This window comes from Cavia porcellus, unplaced genomic scaffold (genome assembly GCF_034190915.1).
Source record: "Cavia porcellus strain 051 isolate PalLab524CR breed Dunkin Hartley unplaced genomic scaffold, mCavPor4.1 scaffold_4, whole genome shotgun sequence".
NCBI classification, from domain to species: domain Eukaryota; kingdom Metazoa; phylum Chordata; class Mammalia; order Rodentia; family Caviidae; genus Cavia; species Cavia porcellus.
In genome coordinates, this window is record NW_026947487.1 from 27,221,991 (window position 1) to 27,243,563 (window position 21,573).

A 21,573-nucleotide genomic window follows, 5' to 3' on the forward strand; every position below is an offset into this window, starting at 1 on the left:
TATGGAGTTTACCCTTAATCCAGAGACATTAGTTTACTCTGGTGGCAAAGAGTGACATTTGTGATATTTACTTATTTAGCTGGTTAGTTGGTTTTTTGAGACAGTCTTTCTATGTAGTGCAGGCAGTCCTTGAACTCACTATGTAGTCCAGTCTGGTCTCAAACTCTAGGCCATCTTTTTGCCTCAGTCTCTTGAGTGTTGGTATTACGGTGTGTGCTTGTTTTATTTATGTGTTTATTATTATTTTTTGACCTTCTTTACTGCTGCCTGACTTGTCTGTGGTAAGCATGATCATCTCTAATGTAGTTTTTCTGAAAATTTGGATGATATGAAGTAGAGTTTATGTTTTTGTTTAGTAAAATACATGTTCAGTGTCTGTGGTTTTAGACTGCCATACTGCCATATAACTTCCTAAATTTTGGGGACATAAAGTTGGTTACAGTAAATATTTCTAGTTTCTATCCTTTATAAAGTTCTGTGATACTTGTAGATACCTATGAAGTGTGATAAGGGGCTTGATACTGAGATACTTAGTGAAAATGACATTCATTGTTTTCGAGTAAGCTTCCTTTTTGGTAAGAGGAAAACTGAGAAGTCAGAGGACAGTGCATTTGCTGAGTAGCATGTTCCGTGTCCTAAACTCCTACTGTCTGTTGTGGAGGACACAGAGATGAAGAAAGCACACTTCTGAAATTTCAGAGGCATAGGATCTGTGTGGGGAGACCAGAACACCCTGAAGCCAGGCTCCATAATCGTATCCTACACCCACTCCGGTGAGTGAAGCTGCCCTAATTGGCAGCAGGGTGTTTCTGGAAGGAAGTTTCAGTTAGAATTTACTACCTCTTATTTTCAGTTTTGTGTCTGGATAGAGTTGCTTTTAAAACCTCTTGAATGTTCAACTTTTGATGCCAAAAGAAGAGGGCTTATTCCAAATCCAGTGAATACTTTTTTTTTTTTTAACTATGCTTTAATGTTTGAAATCTCAGTCCTTCTTTGTATACTCTTCAGGCAATTTTAGTTTTTAAACTTGTCAGCTGCTACATTTGATGACTTGTTTTTAGTACTACATACAAATCAAGAAACTTTCTGAAAAATCTATCTTACTTAATTTGATTGAAGGAATAGGAAAGGAATACAATCTTTTATTATAAATTGTTACCATTGTATTATCAGTGCCTGTATTAGATGGATTACCAGTATGTTGACTTGTAAAAATCAGCATTAAAGTGTTTGGAAAACTCAGAATTGAAATAATTTCATGAATTCAAAACATTATCATTTAAAATTTCTCCTGCTTTAAAAAAATGTATCACAGTAGCTTTTGCAAAACCAGTTGATTATTTGGGCCTATTTTTTGAATTCTCTGTTCTGTTCCACTGATCTATTTGTCTGTTTTTTCCCACCAGTATTACACTGCTTTAATTACCGTAAGGTTTTAGAAAATCATGAAGTCAGATAGTATTAGCCTCCCACCTTTTTTATTTTCTATCTGTATGTTTCATCTTACAATTTAAATCTAAAGGCATTAATTGCTTATTAAAAATATTACTATTCCTCAGAGGACAAAAAAGAATATTCAAGTCTAGAACAAAATCCAAAATTACTAGAAATACTGGAAATATAAATCATTTTTCAGGGAAAGTACAATCAGGAGATACCAACCCCAAGATGACTCCTATTATAATTACCAAACATGGATGTTAAAGCAGCCATTATAACTATGTCCAGGAAGCAAAGCAAAATTACCTTGTGGCCAGTGATAAGAGAGAATGTCATCACTAAGTAGAAAACATAAAGAATAAACCAAATAAAAATTTTAGAATGGAAAAAGATGTGAAATAAAAAATTCACCAGATACGATGTGGCACAGTGAAGACAAGTGGAAAAAGTAAGCTAAAATCAAATGATAGAATTTACTGATTATATAAAAGACAGAAAATAGTAATAAACCACAGGGACTTTTAAAATGCCTTTTAAAAAAACCATGAATTGGGTTTTAAATTATCTTGATTCCCAAGCCTTTTGACAAAAGAAATTTTAAAAGCTGGAATTGGCTTGTGTTATTATTTCTAATAAGACATTTGGTAGAAGGCAAGTTTGGCATGGGAGATTAGCTCTGTTAGTTCCTTGAGTGTTTTCTTTAGCCTTGTAGAACTCATCACTCTTAAGCTTTCCTTCTTTTCCTGTCCTCAGTCACAGAGTTTTGTGACAGACTGAGTGGATTATTTTAGTTTACTTTAGTTCTTCTCATTGGATTAGGGCCCCTAGTGATAGGCAGGAAAACATGCAGGTGGTGCCAGAGGACCATTCTGACTGATGTCCATCAGCAGCTCATCCTGGAGTATGGTAGATGAATTCCCATCCAGATTCTGTAAATTTATAGTGAGAGATGGAAAGGAGTTCAGAGAGAATTCCTACCCTAATTGCCTAAAACTATAGTATAGTCACTAATAAACATATCTCAGAAAGCTGCTTGCATTCTTGAAGTAGGATATTGTGGAGAGACTTAAACCCAAATTAATGACCATATTTCAAAAAGTGCCATCTTTTAAAAGTAAATTTAAAGTATGTTAATATTTATATGGGTATAAAACCAAAGAGAGTGATGGCAAAAACCTTCCCCTGGTGAAATATACTCATTTATGGAATATATACTCTGGTCTTTTCATGCTAACTTTGTGTCAGCTGGATTGTGGGATTATTAAGAGGTTAAGTGGAGGCCAACAAAAAGTACTACCTCAATGGAGAGCACCTTACATGAGAAAAAGTTTGAGGGGATTCCAGTAGGGTACACACTCAGGGAAGAGGAACCAGGGGAAGGAGAGGGAAACAAAAGAAAGGAAAAGAAAAAGAAGGATGAGAAAGGAAGGAGAATGAAATTAGATCAGCAAGCTATTAATAATGCATATTAATAGCTGGAAGTGGTGCAAACGTGTAGTCCCACAAGACAGGAGGATTAGCAGAGCTGAGCAATTTATTGACTTAATGAAACCCTGTTTTAAAATCTTAAAAAATAAATGGCTGGGGATATAGCTCAATTGGAAGAACCTGGGTTCAGTCCTCAGTAAAACACACAGACACACCCATACCCACACCCACACCTACACCCACGCATTAAGATCTTTTTTTTTTTTTTTTTTTGGTACCAGGGATCCAACTCATGACCATAGACAATCCCCGGCCCTATATAAAGATCATACTGATCATTTGATACAATCATTGTATTTTTATAAGCTAAAAGTAGTTCTGTAGAGTATTTTTTTGTTGATACTGTCTTAACATTTTATTTATTTGGTACAGGGAATCGAGCTCAGGACCTTGGGCTTGCCAGGCAGGCATTTTGCAGCTAAACTATATCCCCAGTCCATCTTAATGTTTTAAAGAGCATATGTCCTTTAACTAAAGGTCAGAAGCCAGTAATTAGTGTGCCACATAGAGTACATTACATCTAAGGAGGGAATCTTTGCATCCTGGATATTTATGTTGCAATTGTAGCATGTAAAAGGAATTTAATCAGAGGTGTAGTTCTTCTGAAAGCAGAAATTTATATAAAGGCCTTTACCCCTCCTGCTTGGCTTCTTTGTTCCTTGGAGGTCTTTGAGATGCAAATATTCTCCAACACCTTCCTTTAACTTACATGAGAAAGGTAATAACCAGCTGTGAGAAACTTCAAAGTACATGCGTTAGCATGGTTACTCTCTCTCAAGGCTTTCCATCTTAGGCTATTCGTGACTGGTGATTTATACTGAATAAATAATAATAATAATAACCAAAGCTGAAATCAGTGTACTTTTAGGAGTCGCTTTTATTTTCACAGTGTTTACCATGAGAGATAAAACCTTCAGGTTTGTATAGCTCTTTCTTTAGCTGAGAAAACATTTAAATCAGTAATTACATAAAATGCTATTATGGTAGGTGCTCTGATAAACAAGGTTATGCTTTCACTATATATCAAAGAAACTTACTGTGTTTGGGGAAGATTACAAGGGCTTTCTTAACTACTTGATTTTAAGCTGAGATCTAAACAATATGTAGAATTAAGAATTGAACATCAGATGAGTTCTTTTTTGTTATTGTTTGATGTCTTTTTCAAAATTGGACTGAGGAATGGATACACAAGTCTTGATGTCAGAAAAAGTGGTTTGGCAAAACAAATTTAATTCTGTTCTTTAATCACTTCATTGCTTCATTAACAGTCACTTTCCTTATATATCCTTAAAAAGAAAAATAGTATATCTGATTTGCTTTTGCCTTATCTGCAATACTAGAGTCTGGAGGCAGGGCTAAGTTACATTTACGGTGAAAAGTTTAAATAGTAAGTCTCTCCCCCTACTGTACAACTGAAACAACTGTTTCTTACAGAAATTTTGATTGCTCTTAATATTGTACCAGTAATGCTTCTTCATTATTAGTTTTAAAAGCAAGTTACACTGGATATAACCTCCTACGAGTTTTTTCATTTGATGTATTATGAGTAGACAACAGTAATTTTAAGATGAAATTGAAACCTCTATGTTTTTAAAAAGACTACTTAGTTTTGTCTCAGAAAAAATGTTTAATGACCCTTGATTTTGCAAACTTGTTTGGTGATTGAGAGCCTGGAGCTCATGCTGTTTTTTTGTGGAATACTATAAAATAATAACAGTTCTGTTATACCAATAAGAAATGATTTTACTAGCAGAAAATATGACTGTTATATTTGTTAGAATATTCTGGCGCAATAGAAAAGCAAAAAGTACAAAACGTACAGGTTTATTGAGTTGAGGATGTGGAAAGGAGCATACAACCCATGGTGGTTGGGCTGTCTTCTTTGACCAGGTACAGAGAGCAGAGGGTTATATGACCTCTGATTGGAAGTGGCACATGGGGCAGATATTGATGACATGTGAGGAACTGATCGGAATTCTGTGTGCCTTCAAACAGGAAGGGGAGTTGCAATTAGGGCTAAAGAAGCAGCAGGAAATGGTAAGCATTCCCGCTTTGGCCTTCTGCCATGTTAGACCGCTGCCATAATTGTAGAGTAATTTATAGTAAGGCAAGAACCTTTCAATATGATAACACATAACACCATGCCAGACTTTAGTGTATGTCCTGAACAAGAAACTGAGAATGACATGATATAGCTCTTAAAGTTAATATTGATTTGCTGCTTATACATTTGTTTCCTATTGTTCTTATATTTGCTTTGGCATATGCCAGCTCCCATTAACAGAAAAATATCTAGAGGCAGCAGTGAGGGACAGAAATTTGGAAAAGAAACCTAAATTTGAGAAAATTTTGTTTGTTTAACAGGGTATGGTGGGGAGAGAGAGAACGGTAGAGGCAGAGAAAATTCTGTTAATTCAGTTTTATTGGTAGAAAATCTAGCTCCATTTGCTAATAAACAGCCTAATCCACTGGGAACATTTTTCTTTCTGAGCAATTGGTTTAGAGCAGTACCTACTCCAGTTGGGAATCTCTGTGCACCTTGTTATTAAATACAATTATTTAGCACAGATAAGAGAGTTCATTCTTCTTGGGTAACTTAGATCAGTAGTTTGACTCTGCCATCTGATTTCATTGCAACCCAAATTTGTTTTCTTCTCTAAAATATATGTTAAATAAAGCAACATAAAGTGTCAGAAAATACTATTTTTTTGGTACCAAGGATCAAACTCATGACCGTGCACCTGCAAAGTGGGTGCTTATGCCACTGAGCTAAATCCCTGGCCCCAGAAAATACCATATATTTTTGTTAACATCAACTCCTGTTGATTTTATTAACATTGACATTTAGAAGGAATCTTTGTGATGATGTAATTTCCTGCTGAAGCTGGAAATGCCCTTCCTTGTAGACTGACCATTTTTTTTAAAAAAAAAATTGTTTTTGTGTTTGCTTTTTCTTTTTGAAACACGGTCTCACTATGCAGTTCAGGCTGAGCTTGAACTCAGCTTTGTAGTTCAGGCTGGCCTTGAACTCTTGGTGATTCTCCTGCCTCAGCCTTCTAAATTCTGGCATTCCAGTTGTGCACCACTGCACCTGGCTAGATTGATCATTTAATTTATGAAAGTTGATCATTTTTGAGAATGAAAGTGATGGAAAAAATGAATTGAGTGGGTCCTTGGAACAAAAGGAAGTTGTTCTGAGAAAAATGGGTGTGTGGTTACCTGAGTTATGCCACAGCCTTGCCAAATCATCATCTGAACTGTACACAAAAGCATTTTTGACTCATAAAAAAGGCTTGTGCCTTGGATAGTTGTAATGATAACATGTTTTTAAAAATTGAGCTAAAATTTGTCTCATTGCAACTGTTTTTACTTCCAGTTTTGCCCTTTTGGTACAGAATGTAAATATAGTCATAATATAGTAGCATACAAAATATACCAGCCTTTTAGGTACTATTATTATAATTGTTATTATTATTAGTACTATTATTTGAAGGTTATCAGGAATTGAACTCAGGACATTGCCCTTGCCAGGCAGGCGATCTGCTGTACCCCCTTCCTAGGTAGCTTTTTAAGAAACAACTTTAAAATGATTTTTACCCACTGTTTTCTTGCTGTAGGACACAAATTAAAACTGAAAAGAAATGAGTTGACACATTTAAAGAAATAAGCCATATTGTCAGTGAGCCTACAATAGCCACACCCTCGAAGCTGTGATGCAGGGCACTGCTTGCTGAGCAGAGCACAGTGCACATTCTCACCTTGTACTTTTAGGCAACATTCAGTGAAGTATCTGGCTTCAAAAAATGAAGCTTCTAGTTACTACATTAATATTTTATTACCTTAAGATGGAACTCATGGCTAAACTGTAGGAGATATGCCAATTAGAAGAAGCAGTAGTGTAGACACCAGAAGGTTAGACTTCCAGTTAGAAACTGTCGTAATGCTCATGGTGTTCTTGTCACTGAAAATACTCAATGTAACCTGTAAGACTAGCTACTGGTACTTTTAAGGCAACCCTCTTAATCATCGATTTTCCTTTAGATAAAAATTTATAGCTTATTCAGTATGCAACTTTTCTGACCTCCCTGGTTACTATATTAAAGACAGATTTTTGTTTTGATGTGTGACATTGTACTGCCCGCAGTTTTTTCAGGAAGTTCGTACTAGAAAGAAGGAAAATGATTGTTTCTGAGATGATGTGAAGATAGGGCACAAAGCCTGGTTCATCACTTTGTGTGTGTTGGTCCCTCTTCACCTTCATTCCTGCTTTTTTGTTTAAATAATTGTTAAAGATATAAAATAGAACCTTCAGACAGCACAATTAGGGGAATTATTCCCAGATAGCATCGTCTGATTTGATAATTTGATTTGAGCCATTGTATGAATGTATTTAAAAGGCAGTTATAGTAAAGCAGTTACATTTTGTTGCTTGCAAAGATGTCAGCATTAGAATGTTGCATTTAAATAAATTGAGCTATATCTAATGTGGGTAGAGCCTCTTGACTAAGTTAATGAGTTTTATTGTTGATGCATAACTAAGGTACACTGTGTATCATAATCTTGTATAAACAAAACTGTGTTAGGTAGGGCAATAAATTAGGATATGTTTCACAGGCTCCAGATTTTATTTTGGAGATCATATGTAACAGTGCCTAAACTTAGGCTTTTTCATTATGATTGAGTAAGCTTTGTCAGGTTTTAAAATGAATTAGTCATTGTAGACACTACATTTATGTATTGTATTTCATATGATAAGGAGTACTATCTTGGAAGAAACTGGAGGAGAGTTGTCATAGAAGGTTTTTTATTTAGTAAAGTTCATTATATCTACATTTGCAACTTTAATAGAAGTGGATAAGTGGCTTTCTTTTTTTGACACCTTCACTGTTACTTAGTTGTTTATATTGCCAAGTAAATGTCTGTCTTTTATTTATCTTACCTTGCTCATCTGACATTTTTGCTCTTAAAATTATAATGAATTAAAGATGACTAGATAAGAAGTCTCCTGGGGAGCTTTTACTGGAACAGGATGGAAAGTGCTTTGTAATACAGATGTAAAGTATCACCAGTCAAGAGGTGCTTATTTAATACCTATTTGAAAAGTGCAACAGGTAAATGGAAAGCTCATGCAAAACCCTTAATGGTTATTTGAACTTAGAATTCAGTTTCTATTACTTGATTTTATTTCTCAAACCTTGATGCTCTGATGTCTGTGGAAAAAGTTGCTTTAGTATTTTGAGAAATAATTTAGGTATGTTTATCATGGCTCTGTTAAAAGTTATAATTCATTAACTGACAGAAATGTTTTTCTAGTGTGATCACTTACCAAGACATAGGCAAATAGCTTAGCAATAGTAAATTTACTGCCCTTTTTGTTTAGAGAGTGTGTGTGTTGCGTGTATGTCTGTGTGTGTGTTGTTCTTAAGAGGCAAGTTATTGACTGCTTATTTTGGCACCTCATAATTTCTGTCTTGAGTTCAAGGAATAAAATACACTAAATCAAGAGAAGAAGGGAAGACAAATATTTATTAAGTGTCTCCTCTATTAGTTGTTATTACTAAATACTGTCCAAATATTACTTGGCAATCCTATGAGGATTTTGACCACATTTAGTACTTACAGATAAATGTTGAGGCATGGAGAAGATAAGTTTACTATAGCTTCTAAAAGCTAGAACAGAATTTTCATCCTGTTCCTGAAATCCAAAATCTGTGTTGGTTTTGCTGTATCATAGCGTTCAACATTCTTACATGTACTAGCTCTGTGACAAAATTTCACCAAGAGATTGTTTTTAACATTGAATTTCTCAAAATAACAAGCATTAATTAAAATAATGAGCATTGAATAGTATTGCAAACTATAGTTTCTTTTCAAAATATGATTCTAGTTTAAAAGTAACAAACTTTAATAAGACCTCTTTCTGAAATAAGGATCAATTATACTACCTCCTTGATTAATCACTTCTTGTGGTATTAATACCTGTAGTTATCAATTTCTTAAAGGATGATCATTTCTTTTTAAAATTTTTATTAGATGTTTTCAGTACATGTGGACATCCTACATTTTAATTCTTTTTATTTTCTGTCCCTTTACTTTCTGTCTAATTTCATTTAATTCTGTTTAATTTCCTTCCCCTTCCTCTCCTCTGTTTAACGCCATTTAGTTTAATTCCCTTCTCCCTCTCTCCTACCTGTCTCTACCATTTGACCCATAACAAGTCTACAGCCATAGTGCTTGGGTTTGACTTTTGAATTTACCTTTTCTAGTTTTCGTTATGTTTGGCAAGTTTCTGTACCTCCAGGATTGGTTGTTTGTTTCTTTTTTAAATGTTTGTTTTTTTTTTTTTTTTTGTCATTTTTTTTGTCATTTTTATCGGCACCAGGGATCAAACTCACGACTGCCTGTTTGCAAGGCAGGCACTTATGCCGCTGAGCTAAATCCCCAGCCCCTTTAAAATGTTTTTTATAGTTGGGAAAATTTAGAGTATTCCATATTTTTAGAATGTTTATGCTTTGTTATTCTACTATATGATTCAGATTTTATTTCCAATTACAGATTCAGGAATAGCAGAGATGGTAGACAATAACTACTAATGGATTTCACAATATGAATGCATTTTGAATCATAAAACTAAGCAGTTTTGAACATCATCTTTGTTGTAAAGAACCTGTCACTGTTCTAAACTTCATACTGACTGTCTTTTAAAAACTTTGTTAGTCTTTTTAAATGTTATTTTTGTGTTTGGTCAAAAGGTGATCCTTTGCCTGAAATGATCTTTTAAAATTAGTTTAAGTTAAAAGTAAGTAGTATTACATTAATTTTTCTTTTTCCTTTGTTCTCTTAGCTTCACAACGAAGAGGACAATTCAGAGTCACCTGCTACAGAGCAACCGTCCACATCTAACTCAACACCACAGGTCGTGCAGGTTGCTTCTTCAACGCCAGCACTTGAAACTGACACTTCTCCTCCACCTTACAGTAGTATTAACATGGAAGTACCTACAACTTCAGGTGTGAAACAGCTAGGAATGTCTTCTCTAGTTTCCTTTTTTTTTTTTTTTTTTATTTGTTTTTGTAGTATGGTTTTGTGCAATTAGCGAGTGTGTTAATGAGTTTTAAGCATAAATGCATATATAGTACATATTCACACATTTTTATGCATGCATATACATGTGCATCTATAAATATACACCTACACATACATATATACATGTCTGCCTGTGTGTGTACATGCCTACATCTTTATGAAACAGTGTTAATGAGTAGGTAGAAATGTGAGTAGAGTTGAAGGACATACAAAGTTGTACATGCAGTAGTAATTCTGAATGTAAGGCATTGATTACTGTTATCTTCTCCATTCAGGTCACCCTAGAGAAGCAATCTTAGTTATTTCTCTTGGCTATATTTTTTGTTTGTTTGTTTTTTGGTACCGGTAATCAAACTCAAAACCTCGAGCAGGTTCTGGCCCAGTTTCCTTTTTTTTTTTGGTGGTGCTAGAAATGAAATTCAGGGCCTTGTACATGCAAGGCAAGAACTCTACCTCTGAGCCATGTCCTCAGCTCTGGCTACAATTTGTGTTTTCTGAGCAATGGCAAATTAGTTATTATGATAATTTGTATACTATTTTTAATATGATTAACTTCAAAATCTAACTTCTTTGTTTTATTTATTCATTATGAAACAGTTACTTTAAAAAAGAATTACTGAAAAACATTGTAACAGAAAAAATTCTTCATTAGAATATGTTTGTTTTAAGGGTAGTTTGGGATTATCTGTATCAGTTTTGTGAGATTTCTCATTATCTCTTTAGGGAGATTATCTCTCCTACCCACTAAGATTAAGACTTAAAACCACTAGACTAAAGACACTCAGAGCAAGATCCGTTTTAGCATAATACCACTTCCACCCTCTGAATCATCTGATAATCCCCTCCTCAATGAATCAGGTTCTGGCTGCCTGCTAGTCTTTTGTTTCTCATGAATAACTGATCATCTCAAATCCCCATTGTGCTGCCAAAAAAAAAGCAAAAAACATAAACAAAACCAAAAAAACTCAAAATTTCAGTCTTATTGTGTATTTAATGTCATTTGTCTCAAACTCATAATCAACTCTTTCTTGTTACCATTTTACATTTGCATTGTGTAAGGTCTTCATTGCTTTCATCAAGTTTATTTACATTTTTTATTCAGTTCTGAAAATTAATTGAAATTGTTTCAATTAATAAGTGCATAGTCCTTTTATTTGTATATAGTATTTGATCAGTGTGCCAAACACAATACAGAACTTCATGATTTTTTTTTTTTTTTTTTGCTGGCTGAGGCTGGAGCCAGGACATGCTAGGTACCACCTGCCATCCCTCCTGCACATATTTTGTCTTAATTTCCATCAGTCATTTCTTTGGCTTTAAGACTTAGCAGTTGGTTTCTTGCTTGTTAACATCTACTGTGTGCTAAAGTTTTTTCATTATTTCCAAATTTCCAGAATACAGCATAATGAATTTGCTTCCTTGTATTTAAAAAAAATCAAATTGAAAATGGAAATGTAGTTCAGTGGGAGGCCCTGTTTCAATTCCCCACAGCTCCAAAATAAAAATGATTTGATAATAATCTTGAAGAAAGAAAATGAGTTGTTTTCTCAATGATATTTATGACTAACAAGTGTAGGATACTAATTTTAAGATTAAATTTGTGGTATCTTTTGGGGGAAATCATTGCTATTTTTGTGTAACAAATGACTCCAAACTTCATGGAATGAAAATGATAATCATTCATTCTCACGTTTTTTAGAGTGGACTGGGCTCAGTAATGTTATTCTTCCCCAAAGTCACATGGGTTTTTCATCTGATGGTGGCCTTCATCTCAAAAGCTTCTTTTTTACATGTATGGTGCTGATTGTAGTGTCACTTGGAACTTCAGCTGGAACTGTTGGCCAGAACACGTGTATGTGGCCTCTTCAGGCCTATACTTCTTCAGTGATAGGATTCCAAGAAATGCATTCTAGGAGAAAGCCACCTGTAGGCCATCTTGCCTGTGGTGCTATTGCCTCAAAATTTATGCAGTGTCACTTCTATCCTTTTGGTTTGTTAGAAATGAGTTAATGAGTTCTGTTCTTCAAAAGAAGAGAAATTGGTCTCTGCTGTCCTTTCAAAGAAAAAAATTAGTCTCTACTTTTTTTTTCTTTTTTTGAGACAGGGTCTCACTGTGATTCCAGCTATCCTTGAATTCCTGATGATCATCCTGCCTCAGCCTCCTGAGTACTGGGATTGTAGGCACGCACCCCTGTGCCTGGTTTAGTCTCTGTTTAGTGACAGTTTCAGAGAATTCAAAGGCTGACTTTTAAAACTGCTGCCACTGCCTGTTTCCTTTTGCTGTCAGCAGACCTTTTGTGCAGTCTTCCACATTGCAGTGAAGGCTCAGCAGACCAGAAACCCTTAGAACTCACTTTTTGTACCAGATTATAAAGTCAAAGGATTGATCTCCTTTAAGTTTTGTAATGAAAATCTTTATAGTAGATTTCTTTCAGTTAATGCATCTGTATATTCTGGATTATTCTGCTCTAATCTTTTAAAGATTTAGGTTTGTTAATATCAAGAGTTTTTGCAATGAGCACTTTACTCTCTTTGTAGTTTTGGTATTAAGCAACAAAAATGTTTTAAGAATCTTCCCATTTTTTCTATGATTTGGAATACGATTATAACATCATTTTAAAAAGTTAGATAAATTTCAACTCTAAAACCAGTTGAGCTGATTGTCTAAATAATCACTAGTAAACACTTACTCATGCAGTTTATTCTGTGGAGACTGGTCTTTTTATTTATTTTTAACAAATTTGCTGAATGGTCACTTTTGATTTTAACTAAGCACAAGTTTTGTGTAGTTTTTTTTTTTTTTTTTTTTGCTTTTTGTGGTTTTGTAGTATTGAGCAAAAGAACTGAATATTTCTAGAATTTTGGGTTTCTGTTGAAAACTTGATATTTTCTTATGTGAAAATTATATTTTCCAATAGATTATTTATGGTTTGTTTTTTTAATAGATCTAAACCCCAACACTAGTCATATATGTTATTTGTATAATATTTTACAGTATATTCTTTTTGAATACTCTTTTCCCCATAATTGCAAGTAATAACCTTGCTAATTTAGAAAGTTCAGCTTCATAGGGCTTATAAGACAATTGGAGCTGGAGCTACCCAGATTCTGTTTGATTTTCTTGCTTGTTTTTTGAGACAGAGTCTTGCTATGTAGTTTAAGCTGGCTCTAAAGTCATTGTGTCACCCAGGCTGGCTTTGAACTTGTGGCAGTCTTCTTGTCTCAGCCTCCCAAGTGCTGGGGTTTTAGACATTCATCACCATGCCCAGCTTCTGGATTCTGTTTGAGAAACAGTACCTTACAGAGTGGAGGAAAAATTAGTTATAACAATTTAGCACTGGTCAGCTTTTATCTACTAGTGGAGGGGATTTTTTCCCCTATATTTAATATTAAACATTTAAAAATTTTTTACATATTAGTTCTTTGGAGAACATATCATTGTTCTAGTTTTTAATGTTACTGCATTGAGCCTCATAACTTGTTTTCACTTAGATTTGATTCCTATTGTAGCCTTAGCACTGCAGGAAGTCTATTTACTCAACCTTCTGTGATTTTACATAGGGATAGTGTTTTCCAAGTGTCTGTGACTCTAATGCCTTCTGGTGATTTGCGCTGAGTAATATGCTGCTGCTGTTAGATTAAAAATGATCTGTGAGATTCAGTTCTTATTGATAACATTAAAATTGTTTTAAAACCTGTTTATGTACAGATGCAGTTGGCAGGATGTTGTTAAGGTAAAATGTATTTTCATGTTGAAAAAACAAATTCTCATAAACTTATAAATTAATATAGAAAATATAAAAATACTGTAGTTATGATAGTAAAAATTGAAACCTTGATGTCAAACATTGTGGTATACAGAATCTACCTTTAAATTGTCAGTGATTCTGACTATGTAAATTTTACTTGTGCTACTTGTATTAGAAATAAGTCATATAATTCTGTTTTTTAAAATAAGTATTTTACTGTTAACTGTTATTCTTTACATCTGGAGTTCATATTTTAAAAATGCTTTAAAAACTGAGGAGAGATAAATACTTAATAAAAAATCTAATAAGCCAACTGGATGTGGGAAAAATGAAAGCTAAAAATGAGTGGAAAAGAGTAAAAATTTCAGTCTTTCAGCAAGAGGAAATGCTAAGTTTCTTTAGATATTAGAACAGTTGCCAAAGTCAGCGTACTTTGGAAGAGTACCTCTTTTACATTATCAGAGCAAACTGTTCAAGTCAAGAACTCAGGCATCTGCCACTTGCTGAATGGCAGTAGGCAAGAAATTCAATGTATGTAGAAGTAGTACATTAGTACATTAATGTATGTAGAAGTAGTACATGGTTAATAGGAACAGTTTAATGTGTTTTCATTTTGGAAATGCAAGAAAATTTTGATAAACGTAGAGAAAATATAAATGGAGGGAGAAATATAAAAATGTAGTTGTGATACAGAAAATTAAACAGTGATGTCAAACGTTGAGGTATATAGAATCTACCTTCTTTAATGTCAGTGGTTCCAGCATTATCTCACAAGTATGAATGTTGGTATTATTCCTGAATTTTAAAAACTTCTTTGGCTGTGAGATAATAGGTGAATAAACTGATTTCTTTGTGCAGACATCAAATAGCACACAAAGTACGCTTGTGTATTGTGGGATTCTGATCCCCCTTACCTGAAACTCCTTTTCATAATCTCATTCTTGAGATTTCTTTTTAATGTATCCACCTTTGGATATTTATCAGTTTTTTTCTCTTTATAATAATCTAAGACTAAAATAAGATTGTTATAGTAACTTACATGTTAAATTGAATGATGGAAAAATATGGAGACTTTGTTTTTTTACATTTGTTATAGTAAAAGACGCATTGCTGGGTTAGGGGTTTAGCTCAGTGGCATAAGCACCTGCCTTGCAAGCAGGCGGTCGTGAGTTCGATCCCCGGTACCGATAAAAATGAAAAAGACTAAATAAATAAATAAATAAATAAATAAATAAATAAAAAGACGCATTGCTGTTAATCCCCTCAAAATATTTATTCTTATTTCAAACACATTTATCCCATTATGGTAGGCACTTTTTGAAGCATTTCTGGAAATTCTCTTTCATGAGTAGTTTTAATTGTGCTGTTTTGACTGCCTCAGTGTTCTGAATCCTTCAAAGTGCTTACCTTTTGTGGTCATTTTGACTTTGAGGAACAGCCAGAAGCTGCCTGGTGCAAGGTCCAGTGAGTAAGGTGGATGGAGACACTTGGTAATACTTTTATGAGCCTTTCTTAGAATTGTATACATTCGGCAGCAGGCTTCACTGTCGTTTTGAAAATACGTTGTAAAGACTCATTTGTTAAAGAGGACTACCAGAACTGCTTCAGAAAGTGGCAGGGACTGTGGAGTAAGCGTGTTTGATGGGAGGGGGAGCATTTTGAGGAGGATTAATGGTAATATGTCTTTCACTGTAATAAATTGTTTTTAAAAATTTAAACATTCATTTCACATTTTTTATCACACTTTGTAGTTTATAATATAGAACTACCATAGTGATAGTAGTCCTTAGTGGCCTGTTATAAATTATTAAGTTATAATCTTAGCTATTTGAATGATTACCCTTTTTAAATCTTTCTCTCTAGATACAGAAGTTTATAGTGAGTTTTATCCTGTGCCACCTCCCTACAGTGTTGCTACCTCTCTTCCGACATACGATGAAGCTGAGAAGGCTAAAGCTGCTGCAATAGCTGCTGCAGCTGCAGAAACATCTCAAAGAGTAAGACAATTTTAGCCTTTCTTTTGATGTTAAAAAATCTATTATATATACCTTTAATAACATAAAAAATACGTTCTTTGATATAAAAGTGTAGTTTTCCTGGAGAGAGAGAGAGAGAGAGAGAGAGAGAGAGAGAGAGAGAGAGTGTGTGTGTGTGTGTGTGTGTGTGTGTGTGTGTGTCTTTTGGAGAATTTCACTGTGCAGTTCAGGCCGGACTTGAACTTTCTACATAGCCCATGCTGGCCTTGAACTTGCAGTGACCCTCCTGCCTCAGCCTTCCAAGTACTAGAATCACAGGTGTGTGTCACCACACCCGGCCTGTCATTTTTTTTTTTTTTTTTTTTTTAGTACCTCTTCGTGCATTAGTTTTGTTCAAATTGGCTTGCTCCTTGTTACATTCAACTTCTCCATTCCTTGGCCTCATTTCTATTGATTTTCACCTCCATCCCACTTCATCTTGTGGTCATCCTCAACCTTGTCTTTACCAATACATTTATTACTTGCTGAATTTTGATTTTATTTATCTTCTGTAAAAACCTCTCATTCTTCCAGGTCACCAGGTATCTCACCCTACCAGTTCTTCTCTTCACTGGGATTTTGAGTCCACTGATCTCTTCATTGACCATATGTTTGTTTTTCTCTATGTACAATTGTAATTCCTGAGCTATCACTATGGCCATGAGTCATCATTTTTCTATTCATGTTTTATATTTATTATATAGCCAGATTGTGACTCCATGAAAGATACTAAAATATGTAGAGAAAAAAGTTGTAAGGCCTTCACATAAATTTTTTCAGTAATTTTTTTTTATCATATCCTAGAAGTCGAGTAATGATGATGTCATAGCACATGTAATGAGATATATGTGTACTATTATTCTGGTAGGAGGAGTGGCTATCTCAGTAATGTAGCTGCAGCAATATACATGGCCAGGGTATAGTCAAAAAATACAATGAATGGTTAAATTAAAAGTAAATTTACTATAGTAAATGATACATTGCCATTCGCCCCCCTCAAAGCACTCACCTCATTTGGGATGCACGCATCTCTTAATTCTGAAGTGGTTCTGGTAGTCCTATTTTGTGTCATTTTGTGGCTATCAGTCTGGAGTCAACTCAAAATGTTCATGGCAATTTCTGTCAATTAAAAACGTTATAATGTGTCATGGTCCACCTTATTCCCTGGATCTGGCACATTGCAACTTGTAACTCTCTCAAAAAGTCACAGTGACCATGAAAGATAAACGTTTTGAATTAATTCAGGATATTGAGGCAGCTATCACGGGGCAGCTAAAAATACTCATGAAAAAGGATTTGCAGAGCTGGTTTACAAAGTGGTGAGAATGACAGGTACTTGTGTGTGAAGAAAGGAGAAATATTTTGAGGGGAGTTAATGGCAAGATATCTTTTACTATAATTAAATTCAATTTCTAAATCACCATATTTTTTGATCATCTTAAGCTACCTGGCGGCAGGTAGAAAGTGAAATTACTTATATTTTAGTGTGGTGGAAGCAGGGCTAGAATATTTTGCCTTTTATTTCTTGTTTCAGACTTTGAAGTATCATTTCAGATCCCAGTATTCATTCTGTTTTATTCAGGAAAAAGATATTTAAAAAATTACTTCACCCAAGAAAGCTAGAATTAGGTGAGAGCTCGAGGGAGAGAAAAATGCTTCCCTGTATGGCATTGTCCTCTTGCCACCAAGAGGACGGAGCCCAGGAATAGAGCCTCTGAGGAGGAGACCCGTTTCCAGATGAGTTCGTACCTGTCCCAGGTGCCGTTTGCCAAAGTGCACAAGAGATAAACATCAAAGAGCTGATAATTAGGAAGCTAGGTAAAGCTAATAACCCCCAGATTTATTCTGTGTGCCTTTTTCTTGAGAAAAGAAAGTAAGCCTCTTAAGAGAGTAGCATGAGCTCAGCTCAGTCGTTCAGGATTTCAGATGTTAGGAGAGCGAGTGCGGCCCTGTGAAGTAAGTCGTGTCCGTCAGGGTGGACTCCAGCCTGCTTAGACTTAGGTTTGTAGATGCACGCGCACCGTCTCTCAGTGAAGCAGATGAGCTCTTTTTTTAGAGCCTGTGTCTCCAGAGATGCTGGCAATGGTAAAGGTCCTTCAGTTGTATTATGGGCATTGGATCCTCTACTGTCCTGATTGCCATGTGATAGAAATAACTCTAAAGACAAAGTAGGAAGCTTTGAGTCTTGATACATGAATTTTGAGAAAAACATAGGGGTGACAACATTTTTGGAGAGAAAACTTGGAAGTATATTGCTCCTTTCTGTCACTGTCATTGAATCCCCTGTCTTGCTTTAGAAAGAGTGTGTCCAGCCTTAGTTAGAACATATCCATGAAGTAAAGTGGCCTGTTGCCTCTTGTTCTGATGCCGTTTTACTCCAATCTGTGAGTAGTGTAGAAAGTGTCATAGGAAGCAGAGTAGAATTATACACAAGAAAGTTTTTAAGTTTATCAGTGCTTTCTAATCCAGTGCTCTAGCACCCTCTTTCTACAAAGTGTGAGTATATGAGTGTTTGCTCATGAATCTGTACCTGGTTCAGTTTTAAACAGCTGTCTGTAAATGGGGGTAGATGAGAGTAGATTTTGTGTTTTTAACCACAAAAAATAAAGTATACAAGGTAACACATACATTAATTAGCTCAGTGCAGCCATTCTGTGATGTATGCATATAGCTTTTTTTTTTTTTTAATTGTTTTGTTTTTGAAACAGGGTTTCTGTGTAGCCTAGGCTGGCCTTGAACTCGTGGTGATCCTCCTGCCTCAGCCTCCCAAGTGCCGGGATTTAAAGGTGTGCATCACCATGCCTGGCAATGTATATTTCAAAACCTCAAGTTGTGCACCGTAATAATATGTTCTTTTTTGGTTAGTTAAATTTTTCTTTAATTAAAAAACAAACCTGGTCTGATTAACAGTTGAGTACATTCAATTGTGAGTGTCAACCAGATGAGAGAGGGATGCTGTTTCTTAAATTTACTCTCAGTGGGGCAGTGTATGTAAGGTGGTCAGTAGCTTTTGACAGCATTTCCTGTTTCTGTTCTGTGGGGTTGCACTTATCTTGTGGAATGGCTAAATAGATTTATGGAAATGTGCTACACGTTTGTAGTATTTCTTTGAAAAAATACCTGAATTCTAAATCATTCATTTAATAAAACTTTAAAAACACATGCTTTTCATCAAGTAGAATCATCTTAAAACCTTATGGGTGAGTAGAGTTTATTTTTTATGACTTGTTTGAATTTGTTATACAGATTTGTCGTTTGTCATAAGAACTAGACCTTGGTAAGCAGAGTGGCTCTTGGACAGGGACTTCATGTTTGTGTTCCTAACCCCTGGCTGCTACCTGGCACATACTTGGCATTTAATAAAAAAATTTGATTAAATTAATTCTTTCACTGCATTAACCAGTGTAGGAAACTTGGAACATGTAAATACCTCATATTCTATTACAGATTTTTGTTTTAAAGAATTTTTTTGTATTTTATAAACTTAAGGATTTATAAATCAATATTCAGTGTAGTTGAAATTATTGTACAAATGTCATCCTTTTTAAAAAAAACATTCTGTATAAATATTTTTCACTTATTTAATGGTCAAGTGAAATTGCATAGAATTAATAACAGTTGTAATTTAGTGACATATCTCTCCAGGGAAGAATTATTTTCATAGATGAATGTATGGATTTTCTTTTCTAGTGATAGTAATAAAAAAGATATCTGAGTGAATTTCTTCTGTTTTTTAAAAAACAAATGTCTTCTACAAAATTTCTGTGTTGCAGTTTTAAAATAATATGAAATCTTATACTTTTGTCATATTGAGTGCTTTTAAAATCTTTTTTTATGTTGTGTTGTTCCTTAATGTTTATTTCAAGTTAATTTGAAAATGTGTGTGTGTGTGTGTGTGTGTGTGTGTGTGTGTATTTTTTTTTGGAGATAGGGTTTAGGTTGGTCTTGAACTCGCTTTGTAGCCGAGGCTGGCCTTGAATTTGCAGTGATCCCCCTGCCTCAGCTTCCTGAGTTCTGAGAGTTCTGAGATTACCAGCAAGTGCTCCCATGCCTGACTGAAATTGTACTAATAAAATTTTACTAGTATGTGCTTAAACCATTGCCATCGTTAAAATTTGCTATATAAAGTTTGCCTAGTGTATACGATTGCACATAGTAAACAACATACATTTATCTTCTTGATACTTTGTAAGTTTGATATTCAACTTTTTGTGTGTGTGTGTTTACTGTTAAAGTTACACTTTTCTGGGGGTATCTATGGAAAAGTAGTTACTTGCTGTTTTTTGAATACATAGTGTCTGTTCAAGCTGAGAACATGGTATTTTATTGGAATTGTTACTGTTACATTCAAGGCACCATAATTATTTCAGGAGCTCTTGTGCTATTATGTTTTACAGAATCAGGAGGAAGAGTGTCCACCGAGAGATGACTTCAGTGATGCAGACCAGCTTAGAGTGGGCAATGATGGGATTTTCATGCTGGCATTTTTTAGTAAGTCGTCTTTCTACACTGTTGTGCATTTAAAGTAGTATCGTATAAAGGAGGATAAACTTGAGCCATTTGTAGGAAAATAGACACACCTTGAGACCATAAAGTAAAATAGACACTCATGCTTAAATATCACATGGTTACTCTTTTGTGAGAACCCTCAATAATAATAAAGGCATGATGAAAGGTACAGAATGGGAGACAGGGAGATCTGTTGTTCTCAAAAGAAAAGGGTTCAAGAGATGGGGAAGGGAAAGGAAAACAATAAAGGATAATAAAAAGAATTAGGGTGTGTTCTATCCATGCACAGCTCCACACAGGGAGTGTAAACGTAAAAGGGAGGAGATTAAGAGATGGTAGAGAGCAGTGAGGGAAGGGGTAGGGGGTGAAAAAAGGGATGTACCAACTCTGTAAGGAGTGTAAGTATTGTTTACTACAGCCATGTACTAATAAGCTAAAAATAAATAAAAAATAATAAAAAGCCAAAAAGTAACATCATAAACAAAATATTATTAGCATGTGTTGACTTCATTTGAATTAGTCAAGATACTGAATACAGATTGTAGCATTTATTTAGTTCTTACTGGATAATTACATACTGCAGCTATGTTAGATATGTACAACTAAAAGGTATATAAAGATTTTGTAAGAGAAATGCTGCTATACCGATGTCTGCCCCATGCAGTGGAAATACAAAACTGTAAATTCTGCTTTGGGAGGCAGAAGGCTTCCATTTGAATGTCCTTAGGCAGGAAAAAAAGAGGGTATTTGGGTAGCACAACAGTGTCACTAGGAGTGGGGCACAATTAGAAGGTGAGAAGCCCTATTAGTGTTCTTTTAACATCTTACAGAATTCTGGTTTTTTTTTTTTTTTGGAGATAGGATCTTGCTGTGTATTCTAGGCTGGGCTTGAATTCACACACGGTGTAGCCCAAACTGGCTTCAACCTCAAGACAGTCCTCCTGGCTCAGCCTAAGTGCTGGGATTATAGGCGTGTGCTACCAAGCCCCACCAGCATCTTTAATAGAAAAGTCATATTCTATGTGTGGAGTTACTGTTGAGTTGAAGTTCACTTTTTCTTCCATTTTGAAATGCTGAAGAACTGAGGTGGGACAGGGAGGTGGGCAGGCAGCTGTCTTTCTTTCCTCAAGTTTATTAAATTATATTTAAGTTGCCAATCAAATAACATATGCACATAGTATTTAAATCTTAAATTGTTTTTAGTTGCAATTTTTAATGAAAAGAAGAAGTGAGCTTTTTGGTTACAAAAATGACTACCATTTTGTGTTATTAGGCTGGCGAACTTT

At 34.9% G+C, this 21,573-nt stretch overlaps 1 protein-coding gene across 2 annotated transcripts in view; it reads left to right on the plus strand.

Moving 5' to 3' along the window:
• The window catches only part of Ndfip2 (Nedd4 family interacting protein 2), an 82,375-nt gene that overhangs the window by 47,692 nt on the left and 13,110 nt on the right, over positions 1–21,573 (plus strand). For both annotated transcript variants that reach the window (XM_063246918.1, XM_063246917.1), the window contains exons 2-4: positions 9,773–9,938; positions 15,627–15,760; positions 20,176–20,269. In XM_063246918.1, coding sequence (XP_063102988.1) covers positions 9,773–9,938; positions 15,627–15,760; positions 20,176–20,269 — 394 coding nt within the window. The remainder of the gene's footprint in view (positions 1–9,772; positions 9,939–15,626; positions 15,761–20,175; positions 20,270–21,573) is intronic.